The sequence below is a fragment of the Echiichthys vipera genome (assembly GCF_963691815.1).
Source record: "Echiichthys vipera genome assembly, chromosome: X".
In the NCBI taxonomy this organism is placed as follows: Eukaryota; Metazoa; Chordata; class Actinopteri; order Perciformes; family Trachinidae; genus Echiichthys; species Echiichthys vipera.
In genome coordinates, this window is record NC_139825.1 from 36,152,632 (window position 1) to 36,172,653 (window position 20,022).

The 20,022-nt window shown below is 40.7% G+C and overlaps 2 protein-coding genes across 3 annotated transcripts in view; both read right to left on the reverse strand.

The window, feature by feature from the left end:
- The window catches only part of ptpra (protein tyrosine phosphatase receptor type A), a 31,594-nt gene extending 28,878 nt beyond the window's left edge, over positions 1-2,716 (reverse strand). Inside the window, exon 1 of the mRNA XM_083938603.1 lies at positions 2,335-2,716. The gene's annotated coding sequence lies outside the window, so the exon portion shown is untranslated. The remainder of the gene's footprint in view (positions 1-2,334) is intronic.
- A 2,980-nt stretch (positions 2,717-5,696) lies between these two features.
- On the reverse strand, positions 5,697-17,034 carry idh3b (isocitrate dehydrogenase (NAD(+)) 3 non-catalytic subunit beta). Of its 2 annotated transcripts, none has more exons than XM_083939777.1 (11): positions 16,973-17,034; positions 13,120-13,293; positions 12,049-12,169; positions 11,865-11,925; positions 11,642-11,774; positions 10,827-10,960; positions 10,574-10,676; positions 10,305-10,451; positions 10,015-10,109; positions 8,863-8,923; positions 5,697-6,180 (listed from the first exon to the last, which is right to left on the reverse strand). In XM_083939777.1, the coding sequence occupies exons 1-11, from the start codon at positions 17,024-17,026 to the stop codon at positions 6,103-6,105; spliced, it is 1,161 nt and encodes a 386-aa protein (XP_083795903.1). In that variant the 5' UTR covers positions 17,027-17,034; the 3' UTR covers positions 5,697-6,102. The 2 variants fall into 2 exon arrangements, with proteins under 2 accessions (XP_083795903.1, XP_083795902.1); XM_083939776.1 differs by lacking the exon at positions 5,697-6,180 and adding an exon at positions 6,262-8,202.
- Between the last annotated feature and the right edge of the window lie 2,988 nt (positions 17,035-20,022).

Below are 20,022 nucleotides of genomic sequence, written 5' to 3' on the forward strand. Positions count from 1 at the left end.
TCACACCTGAGTTGACCGTGGCCCAGTTACAAGTTGAAAAAACCATTGGATTTGGCCAGGTTAGCCACTGTTAGCGGTTGATAACACATTACAAACACAATAGCAACATCACTATGTGTATGACTGATTTAATTAGACACAAATAAAATAGATGTTTGAATATACAGTGTATTCCTGCAGCTTTACTACTGTTGATGCAGGGAGCAGCCGTGTTGAATTGAGAGGGTCAGGACTCAAGAGATCTGACAGGGAACTCGGAAACTCTGGCTTTCAGTTCAAGTGGAACACAGCATCATACAGGCGGCGCACTATGAAGGAATAAGGCATTAGATTTCCCCTGACCTGGATTGCATGTGATCTTACAAAATGACAAGAAACTTCTCACACATCTAAAATACTTCTCCAGTACTAAATTCAAACTAGTCTTTTAAGTCCACTTAAAAGAAATAAACTATTATAAATATCCATCACAGCTGTGGTGAACCAGAAACATCAATCATCCCACATCAGGACGGTGTAAAAGATTTACTCAATCATTTGAAGGGATTACATAAATTACTGTGCCACATCTACAGAGGGCCAGAGCAAAGCTGGATGACTCTGCATGAAGTCTTCCCAGTCAGGTAAGGTATTGGACTTATGATTGGTTAGTCATCACACAGGTTAATTTCCTGTATTGTGAAATATGTGTTATTGAGGCTGAATGACACATGTAGTTGAATCAGGCTTTATAATGCTTCATAATCCTCTAAATGTCATTGGGTTGATCCTGTTAGAGGAAGAATTACAGTGCTCTTCCACAGAATAATACGTATGCCCACAGGTGGAAACAAAAATATATCTCCTGCCCCACCCAAAGAGCAAACTCATAATATTGTGTCAGCAGCACCCTGAAATTGTGAAATTTCACAGCGTCGAGGTAATTTCAAAGATCCCACCCACCGAAACATCCCTCAAACTTCCAACAAGGTGATTTCAAGAGATACTTTATCCTTATTGTTAGAAACTAGGCCAATCATGAAGTGTGGTGTGAGGATCACTCAAACTCCTTTGCTAAAACCCTTTCAGGATCCCAAGACAGAAATAACTCCCTGCAAGATGATAATGGCTCTACTTTTCTTTCTTTCTTACTTACTCAGACTGAGATATTGCTGCTAAACAACAAGAGATGGTTCAACAGCATTTTGGAGAACGTGTTTAGACTTGACGAACAAAGGTCAACGTAGGCCTCCTGGAGAGAGGAGTCACAGAATTTGCGGGAGGTGCGGCCTAAGTTTTGCACTTGGATGGTCCTAGCTTGACATGCTGACCTCTGTGAAGTGGGAAAACGTGTTGTGGAAAGGCACAGAGACTGTGGTATTGTGGAAATGTGCTGCTCAGTGGATCTGCCAGGCTCTGCCATGCCTCCTCCTCAGTCTGGATGATGCTTCGCTCTTCTCTGACTTTTAAAGCATTCAAACTCTTTTCCCTTGGTATTCTTGTTGATGTATGGCAGAAATTAGGCAGCAACTGTTATGTTCATTCCTATTCACCTAATAGTTTTTATTTCCAATGACAAACAACCCATTAAAAGTAATAATCTGTGTTCTAATAAGTTGAAAAATCAGAATTTAGTTTTAACACCCACAATATTGAAATGGTATGCTAGGTTACACCCGACATTCAGAGAGGGGAGAAAATTAATCATTACAAAAAAACAACAACTTTGGGAGAGGTTGTAAAGGGGACTACATGTCAGAGTGCAGAAGCTGAAACACAAAGCAGCCGCTGTGATTTGACAGAGCATACATGCTAATGGTAGGGCGACCTAATTCCTGTTGTGGGTCGCGTGAAGCCCCCCTCGCGCTCCACCGCCCACCCACCCACCCTCTGGACGTGTAATAACAAAGCGTTGATCAATAACGTGTACTTTCCAGTAAGGCAGGACCGACCTGGACCCCCCCCCCCCTCTTTTGTTTAACTGCCTGCGCAACAGCATTCATTTTTGGCACCAAAACCGAGTTACCTCTGACTTCTGAAATGTTGTCGCACTCATCTTTAAGCCCCCTTTTCTTAAGAGCCCCCTTCGCAAAAAAAAAAATCCCTCCCTGCCTCCGAGCTACTTCTGAAATGCTCATGCGTTACAAAGAGGTTACAACTATTAAACACACCCCTGTTACTTGCATAAACCCGGGTTAACTCCGCTGGGATGCAGGTATCGTGTAACGTGTCCTGCGATGCTCAATATGGGGGGGACAAAGTGGCACAATGTTACAGCGAGGGGAAACATGCTGGTACAAGCGACATTGTAACAAGTGGGATTCGTGCTTTGCGCAACACAACAAGAAAACTCACCACAACTCCCGTAGCACCCAGAGAAAACCCGAGGGGTGGAAAAAATCACAGCCTAAGAAGGAATCTGTCCTCTCCTTCTCTTCCACGATTTTTCAACCCTGGTCCCTGTCTCCACACCCCAGGAACCGAGAGTGAGAGCGGGGTGGGGGGACCTGGGTGATAGCAGAGGAGGGAAGCACTGCTGGGACACACAGCCAACACTTTGCAGTCAGTTTATCTGCTAAATCCAGGCAAGGACGGCACCCCCAAAAATCTTTGTTTCGCTCTAATTTATCGTTCCTTCGGAGTGTACTTTCTTGTCCTTCCTGGATATTAAATCCCACGGTGTATCCGCTGTATCCGGGCGCGTCGGCCGACTATTCTAGTCCGCCATGTTGTGTGTCTGTCTGCATAGGAAGAATGGGAAGCGAACAGCAAATTCCCAGGCCAGGCCCCGTTTCTTCTCCTCTCTGTTCCCGCACAGCCCGCAGCGACACCTACTGGCCGAGCTCACACAGTTCAGTCACTGCAACAGGCTGGAACATCGCTGCTCACACACTCACACTGTACATCCGTGCCCCGTGCTGTAGGGTGATTGCCCCCCTCCCTCTTCCGCGATTGTACTCACATTACTTAATGATCTGGGCCGCAGCGTCAATGCGTACTTCATATACCTCACCATCCCTCAGAGATTTAGTTTTGTCTGACTGTTTTCAAACGTTTCATCTGACCAAATCTGCATCAAACCACCACGAACCCTTCAGCGTCTCTTTTTAAATGTCCATCATGGAGAACAGACGCATATAAACACACATCAGGGCCGACATCAATGCTCACGCTCGTGCTCGTATATGTGCATCCATACTTTAGTTTTTTTTCAAAAAGTACTTAATTAAAGTTTATGCATCTAACAAATCATATATATACACACACACATATATACTGTGCTTTACTAAAGTCCACCTCTCTCAACCGTGCGTGTCGTGCCTGGGCGAGGTATGGTTGCACTCACACTGGTCAAACGAACTAGACTTGCGTGGACACGGTACGAATGGGCGGTGTGAGTGCGCCCTAAGTTACCCCTTTTAGACCAACCCAGACCTGGTTCTAGTGCTGTACTGGGGCTGGTTCAGTATAGGTTCAACTTGGGAACCTTCTCAGAACCCGTTTGATTTTCCACAGAGCCATGTCTTTACCTCACTGTATCAGTCTGAGGTTTCCCCAGAAATGCCAATGCCCACTTCAAGCAGAACAACACACTTGTATATACATGTTGATGTTTGCTTGCCGAGTTGTTAACAATTCTTTGATTTTCTGAAAGGACCTGTGTATAATTATTGTGCAAAGCTGTGAATAAACATTTAAAAAAAAAACTTAAGTTATGTTTATCTGTTACTTACATGTCAAAAGGACCAGTAAAGAGTCAGTGCCGCTTTTGAGCCAGGTTTCCTGGCCGAGAGCCGGTTCTTTGGCTGTCGAAACAGGAAGAACCAGTTCAAGATTGAGCACCAACCCTGAACCGGCCCTCAAAATGTCTTGGCTGAAAAGGGGTAATCGAGGGCCAGGGACCTCTGACTCAGTGTCAAAGTTGACCAATCCATCACCTAAAAGAGAATGTTGCAGATATATTGTTTGTTTCTTTTAATATATACTTTACTGTATATATAGCCTAATTTGTTAAGCCTAAATCAACCTGCCCAGGAGCTGCAGATGGAAAGATCCCTTTGATTCTGAAATATTAACATTTGTACTGGTGTTGATTAATGTGTGTCCTCTGTGATAAATGAACAAATAAAGTAAAGTATAAAGTATAAAGGCATGTGTCATTAACCTCCATGTGTTTAGGGTGCTTTGTGATCCATAGTAAGAATGTGTCACATTCTTCTTTTTTTTTTTAAAGATAATCTTTTCGGCAGTTTTTCAAGACTTTATTATACAGGACGGACCGGAAATGGGGTGAGAGCGAGAGGGGGAGACACGCAGCAAAGGGCAGCAGGTCGGAGTCGAATCCACAGCCCCTGCCTCGAGGACCTTCAGCTTCTTTACATTGGGCAACTGCTCTAACCACTGTGCCACCGGCCTCCCCATTCTTAAAGTAATTTTGAGAGTATTGCAAACAGACCGTAGACCTGAACTCAAGAAAAACACTGACACAATATAGCAAAAGGTTATCAGTAAAGGCCAAATATATGTATAAGAAGCATACATAAATGAATAGCCTAATATTGTTAGTTATGTAATTAAAGTAGAATGATTTAAATCAAAATCAGCAAAGTGTCTTCAAAAAGAAGTATGTAAATTTGACTATTGAGTTACAGAATTACCCAGGATGAGGGTTGATAAGGGTCAGCAGACACTGAGTTGAGACGAAATGGGAGAAAAAACAAAAACACTTGTACCCAACAATAGCTCACACACAGCAGTCTGTTTGACTGTCTAGAGACTGCAGCTCTTATTACTACCTGCTATTGAAACATGTTATTTCAAATGTCATAAGAAAAATAGTGTGATGAAGATAATGTATTCTGTGGTAACAGGGGCGGGAGGAGATTAGCTTTTGCTTCTCCCGCTTTCCCTTTTGGTCAAGTGATTGTATGATTTAAACTAAAATAATGTGTGTTGATGATTGATCTAACTGACATGCCCGAAATAAACAAATAAATAAAATTAAGTGTAAAAAGAAACTTTAGGTTTTATTCTTTTGCTTTCTTTAATAGAGCTGAATTGCATCTGAAGGGAAGTTTTTTAATTATGTAACTATATTATTCATGGATCTATTCAGTTATATTTTTGACTGCTCAAATTAAATACATTTTGTCAGTGTTTGGGGATCTATACCGTACAGGAAAGGCTAATTGCTTTTAAAAGTCAACTAGCTCAATGTGTTAAGATGATTTTAATGTTAAACTTTTACTGCCTGTCACAAATAATGTTTGTCAGTGGAGGAAAATGCTTTTATCTTAGTCTTTATAGTGAACTGAATACCTGTTGGTTGGACAAAACTTGTAACTTACATGTTCTGCTCATTGATTAAACCACAATGAAACTACCCATTAGCTGTTTACTATAGGCACTAAGTGAAAGACCAGTGCTGACACTGTTGATTTGTTCAGTTTCTTCTTCTCCACATTATTCTTTTTCATGGTTCTGAATCTGGATCATGTACCAGCATGCACAAAGCAAGCATTTTTTTTAATTCTGCAGTCCGCCTGACGTGCATATGTTTGGACACAAAGCAGAGGCCTTTGCTTGGATTAGAGTTCCTCATGCTGTGCGGTGAATGCATGCTGACCGAGCCACCTGCTTCTATATAACACTAAACATCAGTCTTCTATTAACATTCACGCAAGGATTTATCACACAAGATTTTATATCTCATTTATTATTCGTATATCATCATAAATGAAGCAATTTAGCTAAAACTTGAAGTAAATAAATAATATGAAAGTAAAAGTATACATACACTATGTTTTGAGTGCTGGTAAATGTCCAGACATAAAACCAGCCGTTTGAAATTACAGGATCTTGCCAAAGAACAGAATAGGAATGGCTGATTTGTACCAGCATGGAAAAATAGTCATACTTAATGTGTTATGCTCAACTGAAAACCAGTTTGTGGATATAATAGCTGCACATGTCGTCTGTATTTCGCCGTGTTTGAGTTGGAAAATGTGTGCAATCAGTTCCTGGAATATACTGTGTGTACAATCAGTCAATGGATCACTATTACAGGATGTAAATAAAAAAGCGTGTGCGTCTCAGCAGCTGACAGATTTGCAAATACAACGTTTAGACTGCCAGGTTAGCAATGACAGCCTGGGTGAACTCGTCGCTCGTGGCATAGCCCCCCAGGTCTCCAGTGCGCACCTGTTGCAAACATAAGGACAGTTTGTTACTAAATGCACAGCTGCAGCAACACATGTCCACATACAGTATAGTAGCCTGCATGTTAGAGAGCCTTTAAAAACTGCACTCACAATACATAAATTCTGTGATCCAGGAGATGTGCAATTTTAGAAAGCAACCATTTAATTTCCGGTTTTCTTCTTTATTTTATCACATTTTTATTTATAGCAATACCTGAGGCTGAGAATTTAAATTAACCCGTCAAATAAGGTGTATCTATAAACCAGATATTAATGTTCAGAAAGTTTTCACTGTTAACAATATGACATGACAAATTGCTATTATACATGATTCTAGTCTTATCTTATTAATTTTCAACCACAGCAACAACATTCACTCCAACAATGACAATTAAGAGGAGACAGTGTTATTTATTCAAGATTACATCCCACTGTGACAAGCTTTACTATACATGTATGAGATCTCCAAAGTATTTGTGATCCAAATGAATGAATAAACAATGGACATGACACTGTTTACCGTGGTGGTGGTATACATTATCCAGGTTTTAAAAATCAAACTGTGCCAAAGGTCATTACAAGAGTGCAGTGACTAATATATTACTTTCTTTGATTATTTGTGGTTAACAACTGACTAAATTGCAGTACAATAAGACAGAGAGCATGAGTGCTCAAGTGGTAAAATAGAGAAGTGTTTTAAATATTTCAGCACTGATTGGGAACAAGCGGTTCCATCTTATAGAATAAGCCTTTGAATATTCTCATTTGTCTCGGTCATCGTTATCCTCAAAGCAATTTCAGTCAAAAGCAACTGGACTTGGTTATTTGTCTAGGAAGACGTTTCACCAATCCAAGAGGTTTCATCAGTTCATGTACGCATCTGACCAGGCTGGGACTGGCTGTGTCAAAAGCAAGTCCAGCTGCTTTTGACTGAAATTGCTTTGGGGACATCTTATAGAATACTTGTTTATGTGAGTCCTTGGAAATGATGCATAGATATAAAAAAATATGACTACCCATTTAATTTGTCACAAGAGATAATTTACATATTACCAAACATTTAGGGTTTTGTTACAACACTTGAAAGTACTGTATATTTTTGGTTTTCTTGAACTATTAACATTTGAACTGTATTATTAATCTTACAACAATAATTTTGAATAAGGAATCATTTGCCTTTGCCATACAATAACTAACTCGGGGGGGGGGGGGATCAGCTGAGTGAGTTTACAACAATTTAATAGAAGTTCCAATGGCACAGTTTTGTTAAAAACATCAATACATTTTTAGGTCAGATGTTATTATGGTAATAGTCCATAATGTAGTAGTGTTATACTGAATACTGAGTTACAGTAGCAGTCTTTAGATGGCTCGGTTATGAGGGAAAATTAGATAAAACTCATGCAAGTTGTTGGTGAAAGCAGATTAGCAGACATAAGCTGTTGATAAAGGCAGGGTGGTTGTTTTACAGAAAGTTTCTACAATGTGTGATAGCAGAGAGGTAGTCCGTATGGCCAACATGTCTAAAGCAAAAAGCAAAAGGATATGGAAAAAGGCAGACAAATAGGTCTCCGGGAATTGAAAACGTTATCTTAATTAGCCAAAAACTGCAACGGTAAAAAGATGCATATAGTATCTGAGAGAAGATGTAAAGCCATGTATGGTGTAAAGCCATGAGAGGAAGTCTCATGAGCTGCACATTTTTTAGTCAAGTACAACACAAGGCACCATTGATTCCAATGGATCTATCAGCAAACCCAGTATAAACCATATACATTATAGTGCAACTGGTTGTCAAAACTGTGTGGCATAACTGTCACATAGCAATGAGGGGGGGGGGGGGGGGGGGGGTGTCCTTAATGTGCATCCAGTTCATGTCAAAAAACAACATCCAAATTTAAGGAAATATCAGTGGGGAGTGTGATGATGCATCTTAGTAAACAGGTCGGTGACGCAGGTTTTCCACAACAGCACCCACAAAGTCGCCAGTGGTAGAGTACCCGCCAAGGTCTCGTGTCCGTACCTAGAATTTGCACAAAGATACACACAAACACACACACACAGGGAAATGGGGTACGAGGAGAGGAGGGAATTAAAGGAAAGGGAAGAGGGAGAGGAAGGGCACTTCAGACAACATGCAGGCAATTTCTGCTTTCCTTAAAAATTTGAATATTTCACATCTGCCTCAAATACAATGCTACCCAAACTGTCAGAACAGGTTTTTGCCACCTCGTTTAGAAGAACAATGAAAGGGGGAAAAATGAAATTGTTACCGAATTGACCATGCATTTTATTCTGAGGGACTAAGGTTGACTGGCTTCATGCTAGTGTGCTTGTGTCAGGGCATGTTAGTGTCAACATGGAGCAGATGCCAAAGGTCGTTTATGAAGAAAAAAAGATTATCCTTTGTATGTTTATAAGGTTGAAATTGAGCGAGAAAGAGAAATGCAAGAAAAGGGCTAAAGTAGTGCATTATATACAGTCTCAAAAGTCAGTAATCAAAGGCTCTCTAACATACCAAAGTATAGTTTGCAGGTGGTTAGATGGAGACATTTGTGAAGAACTGTTATCATTAGAGTGTTAATAGTGTTAGTGTTGTCACGGAAGGTGTCTCCACATTCACACTCTGAATGCACCAGTGGGCAGACAGTCGTTAGAACTAACAAAACACACACACACTTACCTTGCCCTGTTTGATGACCCTCTTGACGGCATCAGACACCATTTGGGAGTGATATTCAAGACTGCAACACAATAAAGTGATCGATAAGCGGTGACCTGAAATTTCTTTGACTTCTCAGCATTTATACAAACAGGCACTTAAAGGGTTAGTTCGGATTCACCAAAGTCATATAATTACATAATAAATGGAGTCTGATGGACTCAACGAAAGCATAAATAACTGCTTCAGTTCCCCGTTGTAAAGGGATGTCAGTTGGAATGGTTCAACTGTGAAAATATTCTAGATATACAGTAGCGTCCATTTTAGGAATGGGCACTAGTAGTTATTTCCAAGATCATAGGGATTGCATTAATTCCTGCAGAAACAACAATGCACAGCAACACAGCCTACTGAACACCTAATGCTCATTCTAAATCAAAACAGTCACCCTTTAAGGAATAATTTTTTCACAGCCACGACTTTCAAACATTGTTTTCTTACAAAAAGGTAATTCAATTTGGATTCACTCTCATTGCGGACAACAGGCGCTCAGCTGGCACAAAGGTGGCAGGTATCAGCAGGGGCTGCTTTGACATAACGCTCAGTTTTTTTTTTACGGATGCCAGTTGGACTTTCACCAATCCAGTGGGTTTTTCTTCATCTAGGTCACATAACTTCCCTCGGATGGTGAGGCGAAGTGCTGATTCCAAAAAAAGGTGTTTTTATCTCAGGTCAAGCGCAGGAGCAAGAGGTGTTGCGCGCGCACACAAAAAAACTTGAGTGCCGTTGTTTACCAATCAAATTAATTTGTAACGAGGACTACACAAGGAATCGATCACTCACGCCCATTCCTAGTCCATTTAAACTGATATCACATTTTTTTTACCCAGGCCTTTTTCAGTTTGCTAAAATACATTTAGCTGCTGCCCCCATCCACAGCAGTACATTGCTTAGCTTCAGTGCCAGTACTCCTGTCTGCTTCTCCAAACTGGGCACATGTCTACCTCCATCTCCTGCAAGTGACACACTGACTATAGATAAAAAGGCAAATGCAAAGATCTATAAGACAGTTTCCTAGGGTTTGAGAGGTGTGGTGGACCCAGACACAGGATCAGGAGTTACGGTATGAAATGTTGTGTACTTCACACTACAAGACTGCAGAGGTTGACTCACTTGAGGTGCCTGAGCATGTTAGCAGCACTGAGCAGCATGGCTGTGGGGTTGGCAATGTTCCTTCCCACAGCTTGTGCAAAGGGGTGGCGTGCACCCTGAAAGAGAAGAGAGACTGGGGATCAGGAAGTACACTATTGCAGTCCATCACCAAGTACTAGAATAGGGTAGGTATTTCCATTTTCTGAAGTGCACCATTATGTTTTCTGCCATACATTATACTCTATAAGTATGAAAAACAAACTGTAATAAATGGCTGGCTGGCTTTTAAAAAAAAAAGAGTGGAAACTCACTGTCTCGAACACAGCATACTCTGCACTGTAGCTTTCCCCAGGAACAACTCCTGCTCCTCCAACCAGCCCTGCTGCCAGGTTATCAATAATGTTACCGTAAAGGTTGGGCATCACCAGCACGTCAAACTGGTATGGGTTCTGGACCAGCTGCAGCAAAGTAACATGGAACATGAGAAGTTTAAACAAGACATGGAAAAGAAAAGCTTTAATCTAATCATTTTAATATTTCTTGATAAAGTTAGGGGAATAAAGTGTGAGGCAGTATGTACCTGCATGCAACAGTTATCAATGATTATGTTCTCATATTTGATTTTCGGGTACAGTTGTGCCACCTCGGCACAGCTCTGCAGAAACAGACCATCAGCTAATTTCCTGTAATAAGACAGCAGATGAGGACAAGTGTTGCTGTAACTATAATGCAAATCACAACCCAAATTAACACCATTTTAAGAATTAATAGAAGAATATTATTTAAAAGAAAATAATAAAAGTAAGAAAGATGGAGCTTTGGTGTTTCCTTACATGATGTTGGCTTTGTGAACAGCGGTGACCTTGCTTCGTCCCTTCTTGGTGGCGTAATCGAAGGCGAACTTGGCGATGCGCCGTGACTTATCTCTGGTGATGATCTTCAAACATTCGATCACACCTGTCACACTCTACCGAGCAAGAAGAAGGTACATACATTTCAATGAGATATTCTTATTTAATTTGACCATTCAACAGTGCAAGAGAGGACACATAAATTAATGATGGTGATTGTTGCGAGTACATATTCTACTGGAGCTCTTCTTGTCATTTTGCTAATCTAGTGGTTTGGCTAGTTTTATTTTGTTTCTCACCCGTTTGAATGAAGTGTGGTTTTTTTAGGTTGATCAGCCAGGTAAAATTCTGTCAATGGAGACTGGTAGTTTTGAGGAGAGCATATAATGGCTGTGTCACAAGAGTTGGTGATTGATAACCATAGTTTAACATATCATCCAACATTACAAGAGAATGAAAACACATTACACCCTACCTACAGCGGACAGATTTTTTAGTTGTCCAGTGAAGACAAGAAATTGTCTTCCATAATAAAGTTATCCTACAGCACTGCTAAATAACTTTTATGTGGGAAGCAATGGATGTGTAGTCCTTAATAAGTGAGAAGTAACCCTGAATTAAAGACTCACGCAAACAAATACAATTATCATTTCAGCACCTCTGGCAGTCTGATTAATTTTTTTGTTGAGTGAATCTCTGTATGTTCAACGTCAATCTCCCTCTTTAAAGAAAAAAAAACCTGGTTTTAAAACCGCTGTTCTTCCTCTGAAGTGGCCGTAAGGAGGGGTTGTGTTCACCTCGTGCTCCAGGGAGCTGTACTCCCCCTCGGTCTGTTCGCGGATGATGACCAGGTCCAGGTTGTTGTGGCGAGTGCTGTAACCCGGTAGGCTATTCACATGAACCACATTGGCAAACAGGTCCAGTTTACGCCTGGGGAATGGATAGGGAGGTAGAGTTTTTTTAAAACAACATAGAGAAATAGAAAACCCATAAAAATGCCCAACCTGTTATCTGATTTACCTCAGTCTCATCTCATATGAAGCCAGCTCCCCTTTGAATTCCATGGGTGTGTGAATCTTTCCTGGATAACCAAGCGTGTCATGAACATACACGTTAGGTCCATTTCACCTTTTTAATAACTCATATTTTGTTGTTTTTTAAAAGGGACAAACTATGAGAGGAAACAAAATAATAGGTAACCTACCTTTCATTGCCACTTTGTTGGTCTTCATAGAGGTTAACACTTGCTCCAGCTTCTCGTCACTGGCCATGTTCTGTACCTCGCTCAGGTGAAACTCCTCAAATTCCACCGGGACATCTCCTGCCTTGAGACACGACAAAAAGAAGTCAACTTTAAAATCAGCTATTTGAATGGAAATTTTTGAAAAATACATGCCATCACCACTTTTGGTGTTACAATTTTGATTCAAAATGAAAATCGATTGATTAGAGGTTTTGATTTTGATCAGCTATATCCATTTTTTTTGTTTTTCTCTCCATCCGCACATTCTTGCATGTTCGAAAGAAAAAGAAAAAAACTTCATCATGAGCACTTAGACGACACAGCGTAGCTTAGTGGTAGCTTGTAGCTGAAGACACAGCTAGCTTAACAGTTCCTGTAGCTGCACTTTTAGAGACACCATGGCCTCTGCCAGAGTCAGAGATGACAGAGAAACTTCTCTGAAGTCACCGATGTAACAACATTTTTATCTTTCCTGTGAGTTATTTAAACAACGATCGATAAAACGCGTGGGCACCGACAGGGACTTCATGGTTCATTCAGGTGCACCTTACCGTACCGTTTTGCCATCTAGTGGTTCTTCTGTATGTTGTTTTACCATGTAGCCAATAGCTCTGTGTCTCATTTATAGTCTGCACCTCGCACAAAATAAAGGAAATTGAAAAAAAAAGGACATAAAAAAATATAACTAAAAGAAGTATACTAAACTAAAACTATATTTCATATAGACTATTTATTTATTTATTTATTAAATTACCAGAGAGTATGCTCTTTTGTAATATATCGATATTGAGATATGAAATAATCTGTATTGGGATCAAAGAATTTGGCCGTTTCATCCAGACCTAGCATAAATGCTGATTAAGAGAGTGGGACAAAACTGAAATGTCAAACGTAAAAAATATGACATGGTGAGAATATCTTTCGTATAAAGGGTTGTGAGAAATAAAAAATACCCTTTTCTATTGTTTATTTTTCTTCTATTCATAGCTATAGTGCATATGTGTTTTCTAAAAAGACAAAGGGCAGATGTACCTTGAACACATCCTTGACAGCAGTCATCAGCTCAGGTCCCACTCCGTCCCCTGGCACCATTGTAACCTTGAAGATAGCATCAGCACGGGCCGGTGGGGCTTCTGGGCCACAGAGAGCAGCAGACACACTCAGGGGTCGAGAGGCCAGTTGCTGCCACCGGGGGCCACTCAGGCCCTGAGGAGGGATAAAAAGACACAGTTACAACTAGCACAAGACATCTCTGGGTGTTGGGGCCTCATGATATGAAGAAAATGTGTTATAACATGGAATAGTGCAATAACGATATGACTTGCTACAGATAATTAAGTATACTCAGTTCTGCCTTTCTGCCTGTGAGATTAGGAATACATCGCTATATCAGCCAATATTCACCTTATTAGCTGCAATCAGCCTAGGGCCAAATACGATGACTTTCACCGATTGCAGTGGCTGATGTTCATCTGCCACATTTCATTAATTTTATGCTGGCTTAATGTTGTTACATTTTGTTTAAAATGTAGTATAGAAAGGTACAGGGCGGACTGGGGGGAAAAGCAAGACGGATGGAAACCCATTCGCACTCAAATCCCCTGTGTATAGACTTAGACTTCTCTTTATTGAGACTCCCGCAAGGAAATTAAGATTCCAGCAGCTTACAAAAACACGAGGGAGGTATAAAAAATACAGTAAAGGATAACCAGTAAACTCTGAAATAAAGTAAATAAGTAAATAAATGAGTAAATAATAAGTAAATAATAAGTAAATAAATACAGAAAGTATAAAAACAATAAACAGTAAGCAATAAACTCTTAGTAAAATATATATGAGGGAGATTTAAGAATACAGGTCAAATACAATTCAAGGAAAATGAAATCAGATAAGTTAAATGTAGAGAAATGTATAAGATAAAATATGTATGGTTGTATATGACAGAAATGAGCAGCGAGATTAAATTATTGCACTTAAGTGGTGGATAAAGTTATTGTATTAAGATAAGGCTCCAGGTCTGTAAGAGTAATATTAAGTAGGAATAAGTATTGGCAGAAATCGGTAAAATAAGCAAGAAAACTGAGAAAAAGAATAAAGACAGATTGAAGAAGGAACTAAAAGAGCAGGGAGTTGGCCTTGACGATAGGGTTTCCCTGGTTAAAATATGCTGGAATAAGGCACGTAGGTGTGAGGAACAGAAGGCTGAGGCTGGGAAAAAGGCACAGGAAACGATGTGTTTGCAAAAAGGAATTTTAAAGCAAGGGCGAAATCAGCCGAGGATGAAAGGAAAAAGTGGACACAGTTGGCACTGTATGCGCAGGCTACAGAGCATTGTATGAAGATACCAAAACAGGAGGTCAAAGCCAAAATACTACAAACTACAAAATGCGACGACTGAGCAAACAACTCGAGGCTCCTAACCTACTTTTCCCACATGAAGGCATTAACATGGCAGACCACATGACTTCTGGAGAACCTCATCAATGTGAACAAAAAGTAACACACAAAGACAAAGTACGACCTGACCTTGAAGCTGAGCCACTGACAGACCCAGACTGGACTTTATTGACTGATGGAAGCTGTTTCAGACATGACACCAAAGGTCTACAGTCAGGATATGCAGGGGTTAGGAAAGTTTTGTGGTTGAAGAATCTGCCCCCCTAAAGGGAGCCAGCACAAAGGGCAGAAATTGTGGCATTGATCAGAGCTAGCAAGTCAACATCTACACAGACTCAGCGTATGCAGTAGGAGCAGTGCATGTGAAACAGGACAGTGGTTGAGAGCAGGGTTTTTTTTTACAGCAGATAACAGGCCCATCAAACACGAGGAAGAAATGAAAGAGCTAGTGGTAGCTTTGTCCCTTTCCCAACAGGTAGCTATCATAAAGTGCAAGAGACATGACAATGGTCATGATGAAGTTCCTAGAGGTGACCGTATGGCTGACATGGTGGAAAAAAGTGTGGCAGTGCGGCGTTCGGCACTGTTTACCATCCCCAATCTCAGGGAAAGGTGGAGGGGATGAATCAAAATTTAAAAACCAAATTGGCAAAAATCTGTGCACAGACCAAAATTGACTGGGTAGATGCTCTACCCATCGCTCTAATGAAAATACGGAGCTCAGTAAATCAGACCACTGGATTCACTCCATATGAGCTGTTCACAGATAGACAGTTCCCGGGCCCCGGGGCAGGGCTGCGATTGGACCCCCAGGAGGAACCAGCGGGTGAGTATGCAAGTCATTTTAATCTGCGTCGAGCTCTCGTTAAAGGTTTTGCTGACCAGTTGAAAGACCAACAGACCTCCCCCAAGGACACAGGCCCACACACCACTTCCTGGGTCCTCCTGAAAGTCATCAAAAGGAAGTGGTCAGAGCCCAGGTGGACAGGTCCTTACCAAGTGGTGGAACGCACCTCCCATGCTATCCTTCTAGAGGGTAAGGGGGACACGTGGTACCATTGGAGCCAGTGCACCCCAGCGGAGAAACCAGGCCGATCATTGACAGAGATCCAGGACCACCTGTCAGCAGAGTCATCAACCAGACACCTCATCAGGGCCACCCAAGGGTCCTGAGGGTACCCCAATAGACTCGACAATGGAAGAAGCGACCACCTGAAGATACACTGTTAGTTGCATTGGGTGAAGTGCTACTGGAGCCAACATCTCCCCATAGGTCATAGATGAGCGGGCTGGACGATCACAATTCCCAGCCAGAAGAAGCAGCACCAAAGAAAAGCAACACAGTAACAAAGGATGACTGAGTAGAGTGTTTATATGAAGGTTTTAAGCTCCTAGGCTGGACCTTGCCGGTCTGGTATATAGATAAGGAAGCCAATCCCCAGAAGAAAGAGTAGCTGTGTTTGCTATAGAGAAAACATACTTTTTTGTTAACTTTGCAATTATATAATCATATAATATAAGCTTTGAAAAATAATACTCAATATAATCACATATTGCAAGTTTTAAAAAAAATAAAAAATGAATGCAATAAATATACAGTATAATTCATTACCATTTTGTAGAACAACAATAAAGATGTCTGATGCTGGGTTAAATGTTCTTATTTACATGGTAATAGTAATCTGCGCACTCTTTTTGTATGCACTGGTCAGATTAGCTCTGCTATAGTGGTTAAAGAGTAGTGGTTAAAAGTAGCACATCAGGTGTTATACATTTATACTCTGTGTTCATTGTAGTTTTCATGTATTATGCAGACAGTGGGGGCTTGTTTCTCAGCCTTGAAACCACTGGGAGAGTTTGCGCAGAGGAGGGATGGGTCTATGTAAATCATAAATAAGTCATAGAGTGTGGTCTTAACCTATTCTGTCAAGTGTCCTGAGATAACTTTTGTTATGATTTGGCACTTTAAATACAATTTAATTGAATTAAATAAGGGAGTTTGAGTAGCAGTCAGTACATAGGGCAACTATGGGCGAGGGAGCACTGAGGCCTTCAATGGACACTGTCAGTGTAATATATATTTATAAAGAAGAAGTGTACTCTGTATCAGCAGATCTCACCGGGCTTGCAGCCTGAACAGATGTGATTCTCTGTGGTGACATCTCCAAAGATCTGTATTAATAAACATCTTAAGCTTGTTTGTATGTGTCCAAACTGATCACTTCTCATCAACAGATCCGGGGAGGCTTGTTCCCTGCCTCAACAGTGGCCATAAATCACCTTAAATGTGAGGACGACAGTGGTTTCAATGAAGGTTGCTCATGGTGAGCAACAACACATGAATGTCACAAGCCAGTGCGACTCTCTCTAGAACCGTTTCAGATAACACACCGATAACAGTTAAACAAATGCATCTTCAACTAACTACAACACCTTTCCTACCGACGCATGTGTAAAATAAGCTTTTAAACACCAGCTTTGCACTCACCTTGACAAATGTTGCTAAGCTTCCTCTCAAGGCGGCCGCCATCGTTACTAGCATGCAGTAGAGCTTCTTCTTGTTCGGTGGTGCAGCAGTGGTGGAGCACTAACTACAGGACAACACTGCCCCCAGTGGACAGAAAAGCTATTGTTTCCCCCTCCTCTGGGGGCTGCCTTGCTCCAGGACGGTCGGTATCCATCGTGAGGGCTTGAAAAAGGGGTCCTCAATTTACAAGTTATATCATTATCACACTTTGCACAGATGCAAATGATATCTCCAGCTAAAGATTTAAGGATGTGGTGCCCTGAAAATCATCGCTTTGGATCTAAAATTAACAGTTCTCGAAATATGACTTTCCAAATAAATTAAGTGGCCCCTTGGCTCAAATGGCTCCCAGTGAGGGGTGAGTTGAGCCATGGGAGGGGATACACTGAACCCATATGGATTACTAAATGGGCCTATTGGGCACAGTCCCAGGGGCCCATTGAGTCAGGGGTCCTGACTCATAAAATGTTGCAGTAAACCCCCTACAAAATGATTACGAGATGCTAAATGACTGCAAGCAGTGGGGGATTAAGGTGGTCAGGGACCCCTAGGCAACTGTTTATTTCAGCCCCCCACATTATTAACCATGCTTTATCATAAAGAAAACCCTGCTAGAACAGAAGAAGAGTCTGCAACCTTGAAAAATCCTGCCAATTTAGGAATTTTCTTTAGTAGATCTTGGTCCTGCTGTTCTTTCTGTCGTTGTGCTTTTCTTTTTTGTGCTCCGCTATCACATTTCGCCGCTATACTTTCTAGTTACAGAAAGTGACTTATCATTTGACAACAAGACTGACCTTATGAACCCAGCCACATGATGGCAGCTGATTGGTTAAATGTGTCACCTATCCAATCAACAACTTCATTTTTTTAATGTTTGTAAGGGCCCAAATAGGAGAAAAGTTTATTTTCCCAGTGTAGTAAATAAAAAATTAAAAAAGTCTGGCACACCTTGGAACTACCTGGGATGCAAAACAACCACACAGAGACAAAAAAAATGACGTCAAAGACACGTAAAATTATACAAAATAGATTTATATTGACCACAGAGAGAAACAAAACAATGACATAGAAATGCAAAATGTCTCAAAATAGATGCAAAACCACCCAAACAGGATGCAAAACAATCACAGCAATGCAAATAATTACAAAGACATACAAACAGACTAAAATGGATGTAAATGAGCACATAGAAAACAGTCTAAAAATATGTGCACAATGACCACAACGAGACCCAAAATTACTACAAAACGACTAAAAGTTGACTCTTTGAATATGGGTTTCTTGTTATGGGGGGCCCCTTAAATGTCTGTGCCCAGGGGCCCATTGCCTCATAATCCGTCCATGGTTAGCTTCAACTTTCCACAAGCTCTTTGGCTCAAATTACCCCACCCGTACCATTTAACTAATTTGTACCGTCCAGCAGTTAGAGCTAACGTCATGTTAACAGTATAGTCTCATGTTGTAACTTCCTAAAGCATTAACACATCTGTGAGATTTTTTCAAACGTGTCTGTAATTGTTCAGACAATGACAACAAAGGGGTGTTGGGGAAAATCACCACAGAAAATAAGATTCAAGTTTTTGTCACATGGTAGCTACCTGAGGAATAAAAATGGTTTGAGGCAATATCTCATCATAGAGTCATCTCATCTTCTGGTTTACACACACACACACACACACACACACACACACACACACACACACACACACACACACACACACACACACACACACACACACACACACACACACACACACACACACACACACACACACACACACACACACGGTTATATCTTCAGCTAGAGGTTGGACAGTGTACATGCACAAAATAACTCAAACAGGAAAACTGTCATTACAGATCAACAGGAAAGGGTTGTCTGTAAACATCAATGCTCATTTACTCTTTCAAAAGGACTTCATCGTTGTGATGAGTTATAATAAGGTTGAAAAAACGGTTTAAGGAGGGTGGCAAATGGGATGGCATATAAAGAAAATGTAGAAATATAGGGTATAGATTAGAGATTTTCAAATGAATTAGAGATTTGAGAGATGTACAAAATAGGAAACAGGAAAACCGTACAATAAAATCCAACAGAATACAACAATCTTGCAGTAAATGCAACCTTTGAGAAGCGTAAACTGTTCACTTTACTTTGAATGATCCATGGGGCCCAGAGCTAGACAGGACTGGGATTACATGCTTGGGATTACAGTTATTTAATGTGTAGAGCTGTTCTTGAGGTGAGCTCAGGGCCCCGGAAATGTCTAGTGGTGCCCCTGTGTCTAGCTGGGGAGGCACATTTTCACACTCACTCACAAATCTTTCTGAGTATGTAACCTATATCATTTTGTATTGTTGTAACATTATAGGTGCTGCTGCCATCCTCTGAAATGGGTCCATCCTAAATAGGTCAGGGGATTCCCAATCTTTTTCCAGGCAAGTGTTGCTCTCTGCTGACACACAGGATGACATCAGGTTTTAAATTCACCATCACCAAACAGTAGCCCAACGGGCCAGTACCCTCTGACACTTAAATAGTACCCCTATACCTTCTTGGACATTTAATTTGGTTATTCATTCTAGCAGAATTTTTTGGGGGTAAAGTGGGGCATTTAACAATTAGTGAACATTTTGCCCTGAGCTACGCCTGTCAGGCATTCCCTCCTCTCAGAATAAAGACCCCTATTTTTCCTATCACACATTGTCATACAGCAAACATTTTTCTAAAATATGATATTTAAAATACCCAGAGGATCTTTTAACAACACTTAAGATGCAACCATATACTGCCATATGTTGCAAATAGATCTATCTATCTATCTATCTATCTATCTATCTATCTATCTATCTATCTATCTATCTATCTATCTGTCTGTCTGTCTGTCTGTCTATCTATCTAATAAAACATTAAAAGTTAAAGCAACAAAAACACAATACTAACTTAACATGTCCGAAAAGGAATAGGGATATACAACTATATAATATTGTAATATAATGAATGGCTTCAT

Coding starts and splice junctions, on each gene's coding strand:
- idh3b (XM_083939776.1), bottom strand. CDS start 17,026: ATGCTAGTAACGATGGCGGCCGCCTTGAGAGGAAGCTTAGCAACATTT. Junction 10,677..10,826: donor GTTCACAAAGCCAACATCAT/GTAAGGAAACAC, acceptor GTCTTATTACAG/GAAATTAGCTGATGGTCTGT. Junction 8,203..8,862: donor GGGTCATCAAACAGGGCAAG/GTAAGTGTGTGT, acceptor TGCAAATTCTAG/GTACGGACACGAGACCTTGG.